This window comes from Pelobates fuscus, chromosome 7 (genome assembly GCF_036172605.1).
Source record: "Pelobates fuscus isolate aPelFus1 chromosome 7, aPelFus1.pri, whole genome shotgun sequence".
In the NCBI taxonomy this organism is placed as follows: domain Eukaryota; kingdom Metazoa; phylum Chordata; class Amphibia; order Anura; family Pelobatidae; genus Pelobates; species Pelobates fuscus.
In genome coordinates, this window is record NC_086323.1 from 46638071 (window position 1) to 46653616 (window position 15546).

Genomic DNA, 15546 nt, shown 5'->3' on the forward strand with positions numbered 1-15546 from the left:
TGCTTCCTGTGTAGGTTTCCTGTAAGCATCAAAAACATGAATTTACTTACTTTTTATCCCATTTACCAACCTTTTTATTCCACGTCGTAGTGCAATCTCCGTGGCCCGTCCGTCTCTGGCTAAAAGCATTAGGAGACCAGTGTTTGGCAAAACACAGCGCGGTGCCAATCAAATGTTCTCTTTGAGAACATATGATTGAAATAGCCAAGGCTTACCTGACTATCTGAACAAAAGTGCCACTAGTGGCTTTTAAACAATGAAATCTAAACATCGCCGATACCGCAGAACTGCTGTGTTTTTTAGATGCAGGGTTAAAATTACAGGGACATGGCACCAAGACCACTTGGTCTGGGTGCCTATAATGTCCCTTTTAAAAATGTTGATATAATTTCATTTTATATATGATATAATTTGTGATATTTTTGTATTTTGAACAGCTAATTTGAAAAGCCTATCCAATATAGTAAATTGAGGCCATAAATCTTTATTGATTTAAAAAAATAAATAAATGAAAGAATAAATAAATAGTACATAGCAAAAGTCAGCTCTTTTCATTTTAACTATGCTGGTTAACACTTGGTATCTTTTTTCTTTTTTTTTTTTCTTTTTTGTATTACATATTTTTAGCCTGAAGACCCCAGGGATCTAGTTTTCCAGCAGCCGCCACAGCAGCGTGCAGATAGTGAATATGAAAAGGTAATAAAACAAAGTCTCAAGATTTTATTGTCCCTGCATATTGATTTCCTTATTACAGCTTCACTTAATAAGCAATTCAGACAAAGCACTACTTAAACTAAAAATCATAGATCAGCTTCTTAAAAGAATTTTGGAATGTTAAGTGACATTTGTCACTCTAATTTAATTTATCACCTACTGGCAATATCCTGGTACTCCCATGGCTTTGGTGTAACAGCAGTTTATTCTCAGGTCAAATGCAAGATGCTCTAGACATTTCTCAGCATAAACACCAAAATCCCTTTATGTGGTTTCCCTGATTCTCATTCGACAAACAATTTTCCCATCATGTGGGAATCAATAAGTCTACCTGTACTGCCATTTCCTGTCTGCAGAGAGTAGCCCTAAGGATCTATCTATAATGATCCTTTTTCATATAACAGATGTTTATAGAAAATTAAAAATCATGTACACTACAGTAAAAACACATATTCAGGTATCTAGGAAAATGTAGGAGTTAGAGCTATGTTCAGTTAATAATATAATAACATTTTATTTCAATGATGTGAAAAAAGTGACATGCCTGTTTTTGTTTTTTAATTAATTTTGTTGTCTTGTTCATTGAAGATTTGGTCTAGCTGGTAATTTTTTCTTGATTTGTGGGTTTAGTTTTCCTTTTCTGGAGTGCCAAGGTGCTCTGGATTAATCGGTTTTAGGAAGGGGAAATGTGAATCTCTGCTTTGTAGATAAATGGCTTCCCATCTAGGGAATGGTATTTTATTGGTACACATCTGTACACCTGCATACAGTTTTGTGTATTCATTTCATGTTAAAAGTAATCTGAAGGTATTGTGGTTTTTAAGTTGTTCAACATCTAAAGGCACTTACCAATCAAACACAGATTAAAATGGTTTGAGGTTTGGATCTTTGAATGCAAACTGCATTGCCATGAGACACATACTGGGTTATTCGCTGAATGGACAAAATCTGGTGAAAATGACCAAATTCCGATCCATTGGCAGTGGATGGGGGACGTAAAATCAATATTTGGAGGGTAGGAGCTAATGTGTTCCCCTTGGCCCCCACCCACTGGCAGCAGATGGGGGCCCTAAAAATAATAATCTGGGGGAGCTGTGATTAATTAAATAAAAGGGAATAGACATGCCATTGTCAACCCTCCCCCAGGTGGCTAGAATCCCTATTGCCTAGCTACCCTCTGTTAAAAGTAAATAATCCTACTATCCTCCCCCTCACCTCAGTAATAGGTAATAAAGCCAATACTTGTCAAAACAAAACATGCTTACTTATTTATTCTAGTTGTTCTTATCTTCTGCACCTCAAAAAAGCCAAATTAAAATCCACCATCCCACGATGCAACAACAAACAATGAGAAAGCCATGACGCAATAAAACTAATCTATTGTAATTACATTGTGTGTGAACATCTCCCATGCTATGTATTATCATTAATAGTGCTCTGATTGGTTGGATAGTAAGCCAACCAATCAGAGCACTCTGACATCCAAGTACTTCACCCAAGAGAAGTAAGACAATTAACTTAAATTAAATATGCTTCACATTTATTCTAGCACACTTAAAATCATCTCCAATTCTCAAAAATATACCCAGTTAGATATGCTGTGTTGGTTCTTTTATTAAAATAAATAAATAAATAATAATAATAATAAAAAAAAAATATATATATATATATATATATATATATTTGTTTTGCTAAAGAAGATTAATAATAAAATAAAACAATTCCCTACATAAATAATTTTAACCCCTTAAGGACCAAACGTCTGGAATAAAAGGGAATCATGACATGTCAGACATGTCATGTGTCCTTAAGGGGTTAAAGGCAGTGTTGCTAATTGACCGTGCTATGATATTTAGTTAAAATTTTTGTTTTGTTGGTTCTAGGTTATACCAGCTACAAACTTAACAACTGAAGACGATGATGGAGAGTTAGCCATGTGGTCATCGGAAGTTAAAGTTGTGACGCTGGAGAAGGACAATAGAGGGCTTGGATTCAGCATTTTAGATTATCAGGTATGTCTCTTTTATTAGGGCTATACCTGTGAACTTTGTAAATGAGCTGCTCCTGAGTTTCATCAGTCTGTAAATGCTACATAAGTTCTATATAGCGTCTCCCCATGCGGTTAAAAAACAACAAAAAACAAAAACAACCAATTGACAGGTTTTGTTATTATTGGCTGTTAAATTTCCTCACCTGTCCCTTAAAGGAAGAAAATGGAAACTCTCAGGCCAATCTGATTTTCAAAGTTCTAAGGTATGTTCAGAATTCTATATAATTAGGTAGCATTTTATGTTGTGATTTTAAGTAATTTCTACATTCATGAAATTTGGCGTGATTCTTAAAGTCTATATTTGGTCACACAGACCCTCCGTCATGTTAATATGTTAATAATAATATGCCATAGGCATGACCAAGAAATTGAAGTTTACTTTGTTAATGTTCAATTTTCAAGGTGCACTCCACTGCCCAAATACCAATATCTAGAAATCACAGTTTAGTAGATATACCCCGAATGAAAACTTGCATGCATATAATGATGCATTTTTTCTCATTGGAGTTGAATCTAAAACCCTCTTGCAAAACTTGCATTTCTCTTGTCTGAAGCCTTTGCAAGCCCTCCTCTTCTAACTCTGCACATACTTTCTGTGCCTGTCCAATCACAGCCTTCCCAATGCAGCATAATAGGAAATCTGTGCAAGGCAGGTGCTCTGGGCAATTGCTGCCTCTTGAGTTTAGCTCCACTGAGCTAAACAAACCAGGAAGTAACAGGACATGTTGTCTGCTTGAAATCCAAGGGGGTGTAACCAAGTTGATTTATAAAAGTGTAAATTTTTGTTTAAATCTGCAATTTTTGCCAAACGAAAATACGAGGGCACACTCTTCACAAATAAAGCCTTTCAGCAAGCTAAAGTGCTTCAGTGGTCTGGAATGTCCCTTTTAGTATGTCTGAAATTTGGAAAATATAAATTTGGGAGAACCAAAATGCATCTGATAAGTTTACATTTCTGAAATTTGGACGCCCATTATTCCCTGTGGGGAATGAAAAAAGATGTACCAGGGTGCTAATTTAGGGAGTTATCTGTTAAACAACTGAAAGATCAAAATTAAGGAACACCCTTTGCTCACTTTGCTGTTTCAGTTGTTTGATAGATGGCTTCCTAAGTTGCTATTCCTATCAAAATGAATGGATCTAAAACACATTAATTATTCATGGCACAGCCATAGAATATCATGTATCGAATTTCCCAACCTGTCGAATCAATTCTTCCATATAGACCTCTTTGCCGGGGAATTGACCAACATAGAGAGCTTGAGATCTCTGGCATAACAAGCTGTGATTACTAGGAGTATTCCCTAGCCAGTACTTCTTGTACTGGTTAGAGTGTAGGAATTGAGTGACAGATGTCACTTAATTCCGATGCACGTGCGCTGGCGATGAAGCCAGCATGATGCAATCATAAAGGAGGTTTGCTGTGTTTGAGGAAGTGTCTCCAAGTATGGCAAATGATAGCAGAGTGCACACAGGACACAGGTGGCAACTGAGATGGATGTTCAATAGCATTGGTTACCTTTAGTCCAGCGGTGCCATGGACATAGCTGAGAGGGTGTTAAATTACTCTATTATAGAAAAATTCAGTTTATCATTTGTCTTAATCCATGCCTATGGGGACTTTTTTTTTTTTTTTTTAGAAAAAGTGAGCTTGTCATGTCTGCTTCTCTTTAATCTACAAAGTCCGAATACTTGGGAAAACAAAGTCGCTTTAACCCCTTAAGGACCAAACTTCTGGGAATCATGACATGTCACACACGTCATGTGTCCTTAAGGGGTTAAAAGTGATTTTCAAGCCAAAATGTCCAATCCATTGACCTTGGTCAATTTGACTTCAGATTGGGTTATTGCGACCAAAAAATTTGAATTCATTTTAAGTTCCTGACCGCTCACACTCGTGAAAAACACTGAGCAGAGTGGCAGAAACATTTTCTTTTAAAATTCATCTTTAAATGTGTTTTAATTCTGTTTTTCATAATATAATACGAGCTCGTGGGTTTAGGTAATGTTGGGTTTCTCCATGATAAAAGTGCTGGTGTTTTACCTTAATATTGTAGCCTGCAATCCAGTCTCATATATGCACTGACAGCTCCTCTGACACTTGGCGCACCATCCAATAGCAATAATAATAATGTGCAGAGGAGATGAAATTAACTAGCAGAATTATTTACCTGGCTGCGGCTGATTGCACCACACCTCTGCAAACTGACTGTAAAGTGAATATCAGCAGACAATGCACAGTGAATCCAGTATATAGATAAGAATTGCCAGAGAGTTGTGCTGAAATTGAAATTTATTTGTAGATCCTTGGCTGCAATAGCAAAGTTGGAATAATAAGGTAAATGTGGAATTTTTCAAAGTCCTCGGTTTTGCCCACTTCTGACTAAATAGCCAGTGGAATGAATAACCGAATGCCATTAGCCAAGCTGATTACAAATCATTGGCGCTGTGGCTGCAGCCGTTCAACAAACCTGCTGCACATTTAGCTGGTATGGGATATTTCACTGATTTGTTGGGCAAGAATAATATTCAATCTGTCTCCATTGTTGTGGGTAGTTGCATGTCTGTGTCTGACCGCTTATTTGTTGATCTTTAACGATTTAAAGGAACATTACGAACATTATTTTAGATTTCGTCTCTCCTCTCTTTTAAGCCTTAAAAAGAGGAAACCAAGGTCACCTTTTTTTCCAGTGCCAAGATCCCTCTGTGGTGCTACTTGCTCAATACCCTATGACGTCATTGTGGAGGTTTTGCTTCCACGATGAATGTCCAGTTCAGTGCTCCTCCTATACAATGTGTGCGTGGACCTTGCACATCCAATCAAATGCTTTACATAAGACAGTGGTGAATTTAATGCTTTCTTATGAGCTGCATTCGGTCACATGACAGAGTTTTTTACGTGGTTGTTACGTAGGAAGCGCCTCACTAGAGGTGTGTTTAACCCTGCAATTGAGGGGGTCTGGGTGCATTTACTGTTCCTCTATACAAAGATTTAACCAAACAGATGAGTGTACACATTAGCTGCATCTCATCCCATCTAAAGCAAAGAAAATACACAATCAGAATTTTACATTTAATCTCCTGGCAATTATAGAGATTTGACAAGGAAATTGCGAAATTTAAGGTCCAAAATAATCAGACTGGAAAATTCTGCGTTCTGTAAGTTCTCACCCGCCCCCCCCACACCCCCCAAATGCAGTACTAATATATTTTCTATCAATTCATTACTTGGTACACCTATCAGAATAATTGACATTAAAGTTTAGGAAAATAAACTACCTGCCCACTTCATTCAATACTTTTTCCTCCTCAATTTGCCATTCCCTTTTTGGACTTTTTTTCTTTTTTTTTCTCCCCATTCTTGCTACTTTAAAATAAATGTGATATATCTGCTGCCAGTGGCTTTTTAAAGCATGACATTACATTTCAAAGTTATTGCCCATAAACATGATTGCCATTCATGCAGGCTGTAAAGCCTTGGGCGACAAATGGACTCTGTGTGCGATAATTCATCTCAGGGAATTTTCTGATTTGCCGATCACATTCAGATTCTTTTAGTGAACTTTTGCAAATACACATGTAATTATAGAGCGCTGTAAAGCTACAATGGTGCATTGTAACAATAATAATAAAATAAAAAAGCGCTCCAGTTTTATAGAAAATATACCCGTGCATTTACATAACACTGATTTATATGTCTTTTGTGTAGAAGAATCACTTTTTAATCTTTTTCTTAACTTGACTCAAGGGAGTGTTAAAGCCACCACTTTCTTTTCTTAAATTGGGCCAGGCTCTCCTAAATACATAAATACAATTGAATGCCATATGTATTTTGGGTTTGTCCTTGTAAATATTTGTGAACTACATTGCCCATAATTCTTTGCCTCCCTTAAATAATATCTAGTTTAAACACATCTGCAGTGCCAGTGTTAAACATCACTGATCTACACTGATCAGCCACAACATTAAAACCACGGACAGGTGAAGTGAAGAATATTGATTAGGTTGTTACAATGGCACCTGCCAAAGGGTGGGATATATAAGGCAGCAAGTGAGCAGTCTGTTCTTGAATCTCATGTGTTGGAAGCAGGAAAAATGGGCAAGTGAAATTTTGGAGTGACTTTGACAAGGGCCAAATAGTGATGGCTAGACGACTGGGTCAGAGCATCTCCAAAACGGCAAGTCTTGTGGGGTGTTCTCGATAAGCGGTGGTTAGTACCTACCAAAAGTGGTGTAAGGAGGGACAACCAGTGAGCTAGCATCTGGGTCATGGGCGGCAAGACTCATTGATGCACATGGGTTGCAAAGGCAAGTCCATCTGGTCCGATCACACAGAAGAGCTACTATTGCTCAGATTGCTGAAAAACTTAATGCTGGCCATGATAAAATGGTGTCAGAACACCCTGTGCATCGCAGACCATGTACACCCCTTCATGGCAACGGTCTTCCCTGATGGTAGTGGCCTCTTTAAGCAGGATAATGCACCATACCACACTGCAGAATTGTTTAAGAAGGGTTTGAGGAACACGACAAAGAGTTTGATGTGTTGCCTTTGCCTCCAAATTCCCCAGATTTCAATCTGAGATGTGTTGGAACAACAAACCCAAGCCCCACCTCACAACTTGCAGAACATAAAGGATCTGCTGTTAATGTCTTGAAGCAGGATACCACAGGACACATTCAGATGTCTTGAGGAATCCATGCTTCAACACAACAGAGCTGTTTTGGCAGCACGAGTGGGACTTGCACGATATTAGGCAGGTAGCTTTAATGTTGTGGCTTATAAGTGTATATGATCGGTCAGCCAAACTGTTGGCAATTATGTAGACAAAGTGATAGTCTTCCCTGAATTTATTGTCTCTGCATTGTGTAGGTTACACTACAAGACTCTAAGAACTGGCATGCGTGTGTTTTTTTGCTTTATGCAAGCTGTAAACGGCTAGAAGCTCTAAGCACCATTATCACTGTAGACAATTTTAGTAGTTTTAGTGCAAGGAGCCTCTGGTTGCAGTCTTCCTGTATTCCAACAAACGTTTGTTGGGACAGTTTGGGAAACACTGCGGCATTCTCAGCATCCAAAGACCTGGCGGTTAGTGGATTAGTTTAACCTTCTCTCTATCCAACCAAACTGTCCAAACTCGGATGGTAATAAAAGTCTGTGCGGGGAACTAGCCCAAACCCACCATACTGATTTCATATACTATCTGTCATACCCTCCCTACCCCAAGCTTATTGTTCTCTGTTCCAACATCTGGAACATTTACTATATGTTACAAACTTGCCACATCAATAGTCTGTGAACTGTTCAGTGACTTTTGGACAGTGAAGTAGTGAGGTACCTGGGATATTTGGCTGCAGGTGATCTGATGATTGACTGAAATTGGCTTTTATATGAAATTGTTCATTTACAGACCTTGGAGAAAATACAGTATTTTGTTCTTTGTTCAAAGAAAGATATACCATACAAAACCTGTTTGCACTAAATTGGGTGTATAATATTTAGTGTGTGTGTGTAAATGTATGCATGCATAAATATACGTATATGTTTATGTGTGTTTTCTTTGTTTATGATCTAGTTCTCTACAGATTGATACAAATTCAGAATGTGTGTGAGCATTATTGTTAGACCTTGGGAAAAATCCTTCTTTACGTGTTCAATATGTAAATGAGATCAGCTGTATGTGCTCATTTGCATATAGGCTATGTAACGGTGAACCATGTATTATGGGAAAATAATGCCACTGAGGATTCTGTGGACATAGTAGTAAACCACAGACTGAAGGTTGAGTGGCTTATGAATGTCTCCAGAAAATTGAGATGGCATAATTTTATCCTAATACATGTTTATCTTTTATGTGACTTTTAGATTACACTTTATTTTTTAATTTGGGTGTTTGTTGTAGGGGTTAATGTGTAGTGGCAGTGTGTAAAATACCATATGGGTTTATGTGCAGGGTGAAGGTTAAGGGGATGTTTTACTGTAAGGGCAGCACTGGCACATACATGGTCCAGTGATTAGTAGGAGTTGCAGTCCAGCTACTTCAGCTGCCATTATTAAAACGGTGTCACGTACCACTCATGTTTGCCATGAGATTAGGCACCCGGCAGGCTGCACATAGGTGATCCATGCATTATTAGCCATTCATTACATTCACAAATGACAGCGCAGTTGTGCAGTGTGGAATTGTAAACCGTAATCTGCCCCCTGTTACAATGAGCAGGTCCTGTGAAAGGAAAACAAGTTGTATCAGTAGTGCTAACAGGATATTCATAAAAAAAATAGTTAATGTAGGGCATGTAGCCCTAAAAAGGTGGGACCCACGTTAGTTGTCAAGCCTTTCTAAAACATATCACTCCTGTAATTTTTTTTTTGTATAAGAACTGCAAGGAAGATTGGCAGAATCTGGGGTGAGGACTACCCAAAGCACCATGCCGCTTTAAATGAATTATCCGAATATATTACTCTGTTTCTGAGAACTGCATGGTCATGATTTGATGAACAGAGAGAGACTGACACAATATGACTTGGTTCTGTATAGAACACTCTTTATAAATATAACATTGCCAAATTTCCGTTTCTTCTATTTGTACTTACGTTCATTAAATGACACAGACCTATTGATGAGCACAGACATTATTGCTGCTGACTAATGATTCCAGGTGCAGGAGTAAGCAGAATACTTACTTTCATTTATTAAAACAATCTCAGAGTTTTGATATTCAACATGCTAAATGTAAAAAAAAATCAAAAAATCACAACACTCTGCAAGAATTAACCTATTTAGTTATCATCGCATTTCTAAATGACTAATGTCCATAGCGAGTAGACAGAATCAGTGGTTGATTCCAGCACAGTGTCTGTGCACAGCGGGGGCAAGCAGATTGGAAGGTCTGCTTCATGCACATTCAGAAAAACAATGGGGGCGTCTTCAGCTTCAGAGTTTAGGGAAAATCTCACCCCACTTACACCCCTCCCCTCTTTATAGGGCTGTCTGGAATGTAGAAAGAGACAGCAATTTTACCATGTTTTACTGGGTTGCAATCCTTTAAATGCCCATTATGTTTGAGCAAGTGCTTAACATATTACAAAAGCACTTGTATGCAAATGAATTAATCCATTTAATATAAATTGTAGTTTGGAGTGGTTCTGAAAAGGCTCATTCATGCTTACCAAATGCCACCTTTTTTAACCTGCTGTCCTCTTATAAATCATTGATGGTAGCCTTGGGTTTTTGGTTTTCTTTTTTTTTTTTTCCTGGGGTTGTTGTAGTTCATCCATTGTATGGCAGAATAAACTGTGTACTCCGCTAGTGGTGCATTAAATGCTGCACCTGATCACAAATGGTGGTTAAAGGGACAGTGATGGCTTGTAGCCAGGAGCAGCTGACTGTAGGAGTGGTATTTTATTCTGCTCCCACTGAAAAAAAAAAAAAACCCTCTCATGTTGCTCAGCTGTTTTCCAGCAGTGAATTGGACCTGGTGTGACCTCGAAATGCCAATCCAGTAGATGACATTGATTCCCCTCAAATCGGAGAGACGGGCAATCCCTGGTGCAGAAAGGCTGCTAATAGGGGGATAATGTACCTGGGGATGGGATTGGAGGGGTTTTAAAGGAGGTAAATGAGGTATCTGTACTAAAATTGTATTGGTTATTATTTAGCACTCTTATGAAAGGTCTGAGCGTCAAATGCAGAGTAACAGTGAAGGGAAAATTTAAGCTCCGAAGAATGAAGAAAAAAAGAGGAAGTTCTTTGTAAGAGTGCTGTCAATGAATGGAAATGTAGTTGGTGATTTTGAGTTCTAATAGCCACATGACCAAGACTAGATATCACTAGGCTCGTTGACGTCAAGCAGAGCAGTAAATCCTTTGTTAATTTCAACAAGGACTGAGACAAATTTATCTTGGATGCTTCAAATTATCACTCTGTTTTTATGGGTTTAAATATCTAGGCCTTGATTCAATATTGCTCTATAAACTTTTTAAATGATTTGAGATTTTTGGGTACATTTTTTAAAATCACTTCTTCAAAATATTTTTTAAAAGTTTCAAATTATTACAAAATGTTTACATTTTTCAAAATCTCAAGGTCACTATTTTATCCTAATTCTCCTTTACCTTTCCGCTGCTTTTGACACTGTTGATTATCAACAGCTTCTTCTCATCTTCTGTGTCAGGGTTCTTACCTGATGTGGAGTCCGGCGAGTTATACGCTCACCCTTGTAAATAAACACAGACCAATGTGACCAGACAAGAAGCCACCTGGGCTGTGAGTCTGTGCACGGGGGCTGTGCAGGAATAGTGCTCCAAGTCACAGTACAGGCAAGGATAAGCAGATAAGCAGATAAGTCGTGGAAAGCCGTAGTCAGGGGAAGCCAGAGGTCAGAGTAATTGAAGAAATAAGCCAAGGTCGGAAGCCAGAATTAGTCTGGAAAACACTGGATCAAGACACGCAATAACCGGAATCAAACAGCAAAACCAGAGTCAATGAACTGACAAAGTTCCCAGGGCGAGGCAGTGCTTATATACCCAGCTAATTAATGATCTGCTTCAGGTGGGCTAGATAGACAAGAGCAGCCACGGGTAAAGTCCAGCCCCCAGTGCTTGAGACAAGGCTAGGATAACCATTAGGCAGAAACAAGAACTGAAGTGTGGCCCAAAGGCAAGACAGCAGGACTAAGGCAGAAATAGTTAAAATCCCTTGTTGGGCACTTCTGGGGCGACCACGTCTGGCTGTCTGGATGTCACTGTGAGATACTGCTCTCTCCTGGTGCTCCTCCTACCTCTCCCAGTTCTTTTTCTGGCTCTGCCTCTTCCCCCCACCTCCCCCCCTCAACCCATCTCTGTTGGTGTCCCCCAAGGTTCAGTCCTTGGTCCCCTACTGTTCTCGATCTATACCTCCTTTGGTAAACTCATCAGCTCCTTTTGGCTTCCAATATCACTTCTATGCGGATGACACACAAATCTATCTCTCCTCCCCTGATCTCTCCTGCTCCTCTTGACTGCCTCTCTGCTATTTCTAACTGGATGGCTGCCCACTTCCGTAAGCTCAACTTGTCCAAAACAGAACTTCTGGTCTTTCCTCCCTCAAGTGTTGCTACTCCCGTTTCTGTCTCGCTCCACGGTAATGGTGCTACCATCAGCTCCACCATGCCTCCTAGATTTTTTCTGTGATTCTAACCTCTCCTTCACCCCTCATGTCCAGTCGATTGCTAAATCCTGCCGCTTCCATCTCAAAAACATTGTGTGCATCCGCCCCTATTTAACGGCAGGTGCGGCTAAGGTGCTGGTCCAAGCCACTGTCCTCTCTTGCCTTCACTACTGCAATCCGCTTCTCAGTGGTCTTACGTGCTCCCCATTGCAGTCTATAATGAATGCGGAGGCTAGGCTAATCTTCCTGTCCGCCCGCACCTCCCATGCCTCTCCCCTCTGTCAGTCCCTGTATTGGCTTCCCGTAAGATATAGGGCTGAATTTAAAATTCTGGTCCTTGCTTTCAAATCTCTACATTATGCTACTCCCACCTAGCTATCCTACCTAATACACAAGTATGTCCCGTCTAGGCCCCTATGCTCTGCCAAAGACCTACGTCTATCTTCTGTTCGTACTCCCACCTCTGATGCTTGCCTTCAAGACCTCTCTAGGGCAGCACTGTTCCGCGGTTCCCGGAGGTCTGGCAGGAAGGGAGAGCTGCACTGTGCTGCTCCCCTCCTGCCTGTGTGTAGCGTGGCTGAGTGGTCTGACAGGAACTGCTCACTGTTAGAGCACTTCCTGTCAGACCGGGTACCGCAGCCAGTAAGGTACAGGAGGGGAGGGGGTAGAGAGAGAGGATATGGGGAAGGAGAGAGAGAGGGAGAGAATGAATACAGGGAGAGGAGGGGGGAGAAATGGAGAGAATGAATACAGGGAGAGGAGGGGGGAGAAATGGAGAGTATGGGATACGGGGAGGGGGAGAAATGGAGAGTATGGGACACCCGGAGGGGAGGGGGGAGAAATGGAGGGTATGGGACACCTGGAGGGCGGGGGGAAATGGAGGGTATGGGACACCCGGAGGGGAGGGGGGGAGAAATGGAGGGTATGGGACACCCGGAGGGGAGGGGGGGAGAAATGGAGGGTATGGGACACCCGGAGGGGAGGGGGGGAGAAATGGAGGGTATGGGACACCCGGAGGGGAGGGGGGGAGAAATGGAGGGTATGGGACACCCGGAGGGGAGGGGGGGAGAAATGGAGGGTATGGGACACCCGGAGGGGAGGGGGGGAGAAATGGAGGGTATGGGACACCCGGAGGGGAGGGGGGGAGAAATGGAGGGTATGGGGCACCCGGAGGGGAGGGGGGGAGAAATGGAGGGTATGGGGCACCCGGAGGGGAGGGGGGAGAAATGGAGGGTATGGGACACCCGGAGGGGAGGGGGGAGAAATGGAGGGTATGGGACACCCGGAGGGGAGGGGGGAGAAATGGAGGGTATGGGACACCCGGAGGGGAGGGGGGAGAAATGGAGGGTATGGGACACCCGGAGGGGAGGGGGGAGAAATGGAGGGTATGGGACACCCGGAGGGGAGGGGGGAGAAATGGAGGGTATGGGACACCCGGAGGGGAGGGGGGAGAAATGGAGGGTATGGGACACCCGGAGGGGAGGGGGGAGAAATGGAGGGTATGGGACACCCGGAGGGGAGGGGGGAGAAATGGAGGGTATGGGACACCCGGAGGGGAGGGGGGAGGGGGGAGAAATGGAGGGTATGGGACACCCGGAGGGGAGGGGGGAGGGGGGAGAAATGGAGGGTATGGGACACCCGGAGGGGAGGGGGGAGAAATGGAGGGTATGGGACACCCGGAGGGGAGGGGGGAGAAATGGAGGGTATGGGACACCCGGAGGGGAGGGGGGAGGGGGGAGAAATGGAGGGTATGGGACACCCGGAGGGGAGGGGGGAGGGGGGAGAAATGGAGGGTATGGGACACCCGGAGGGGAGGGGGGAGGGGGGAGAAATGGAGGGTATGGGACACCCGGAGGGGAGGGGGGAGGGGGGAGAAATGGAGGGTATGGGACACCCGGAGGGGAGGGGGGAGGGGGGAGAAATGGAGGGTATGGGACACCCGGAGGGGAGGGGGGAGAAATGGAGGGTATGGGACACCCGGAGGGGAGGGGGGAGGGGGGAGAAATGGAGGGTATGGGACACCCGGAGGGGAGGGGGGAGGGGGGAGAAATGGAGGGTATGGGACACCCGGAGGGGAGGGGGGAGGGGGGAGAAATGGAGGGTATGGGACACCCGGAGGGGAGGGGGGAGAAATGGAGGGTATGGGACACCCGGAGGGGAGGGGGGAGAAATGGAGGGTATGGGACACCCGGAGGGGAGGGGGGAGAAATGGAGGGTATGGGACACCCGGAGGGGAGGGGGGAGAAATGGAGGGTATGGGACACCCGGAGGGGAGGGGGGAGAAATGGAGGGTATGGGACACCCGGAGGGGAGAGGGGAGAAATGGAGGGTATGGGACACCCGGAGGGGAGGGGGGAGAAATGGAGGGTAGGGGACACCCGGAGAGGAGGGGGAGAAATGGAGGGTATGGGACACCCTGAGGGGAGGGGGGAGAAATGGAGGGTATGGGACACCCGGAGGGGAGGGGGGAGAAATGGAGGGTATGGGACACCCGGAGGGGGGAAATGGAGGGTATGGGACACCCGGAGGGGGGAGAAATGGAGGGTATGGGACACCCGGAGGGGGGAGAAATGGAGGGTATGGGACACCCAGAGGGGAGGGGGGAGAAATGGAGGGTAGGGGACACCCGGAGGGGAGGGGGGAGAAATGGAGGGTAGGGGACACCCGGAGGGGGGGAAATGGAGGGTATGGGACACCCGGAGGGGGGAGAAATGGAGGGTATGGGGCACCCGGAGGGGGGAGAAATGGAGGGTATGGGACACCCGGAGGGGGGAGAAATGGAGGGTATGGGACACCCGGAGGGGGGAGAAATGGAGGGTATGGGACACCCGGAGGGGGGAGAAATGGAGGGTATGGGACACCCGGAGGGGGGAGAAATGGAGGGTATGGGACACCCGGAGGGGAGGGGGGAGAAATGGAGGGTATGGGACACCCAGAGGGGAGGGGGGAGAAATGGAGGGTATGGGACACCTGGAGGGGAGGGGGGAGAAATGGAGGGTATGGGACACCTGGAGGGGAGGGGGGAGAAATGGAGGGTATGGGACACCTGGAGGGGAGGGGGAAGAAATGGGACACAAGGAGAGAGAGGGAGGGTATGGGACACATGGAGGGGAAGGGAGAGGGAGAGAGGGAGGGTAAGGGACACAGGGAGGGGAGGGTTGAGAGGGAGAGTATGGGATACAGGGAGGGGAGGGGGAGAAATGGAGGATATGGGATACAGGGAGGGGAGGGGGGAGAAATGGAGGATATGGGATACAGGGAGGGGAGGGGGGAGAAATGGAGGGTATGGGATACAGGGAGGGGAGGGGGGTAGAAATGGAGGGTATGGGATACAGGGAGGGGAGGGGGGGAGAAATGGAGGGTATGGGATACAGGAAGGGGAGGGGGGAGAAATGGAGGGTATGGGATACAGGAAGGGGAGGGGGGAGAAATGGAGGGTATGGGATACAGGGAGGGGAGGGGGGAGAAATGGAGGGTATGGGATACAGGGAGGGCAGGGGGGAGAAATGGGACACAAGGAGAGAGTGAGAGAGAGAGAGAGAAATGGAACACAAGGAGAGAGAGGGAGAGTATGGGACACATGGAGGGGGAGGGAGGGAGAGAGGGAGGGAGGGAGGGTATGGCACACAGGGA

General features: G+C 44.3%; 1 protein-coding gene across 1 annotated transcript in view; it reads left to right on the top strand.

Annotated features, from left to right (window-relative positions):
* PATJ (PATJ crumbs cell polarity complex component) overlaps positions 1 to 15546 on the top strand; it is a 231961-nt gene that overhangs the window by 65206 nt on the left and 151209 nt on the right. The window contains exons 17-18 of the mRNA XM_063428064.1: positions 628 to 696; positions 2598 to 2726. Of these exons, the coding sequence (XP_063284134.1) occupies positions 628 to 696; positions 2598 to 2726 (198 nt within the window). The remainder of the gene's footprint in view (positions 1 to 627; positions 697 to 2597; positions 2727 to 15546) is intronic.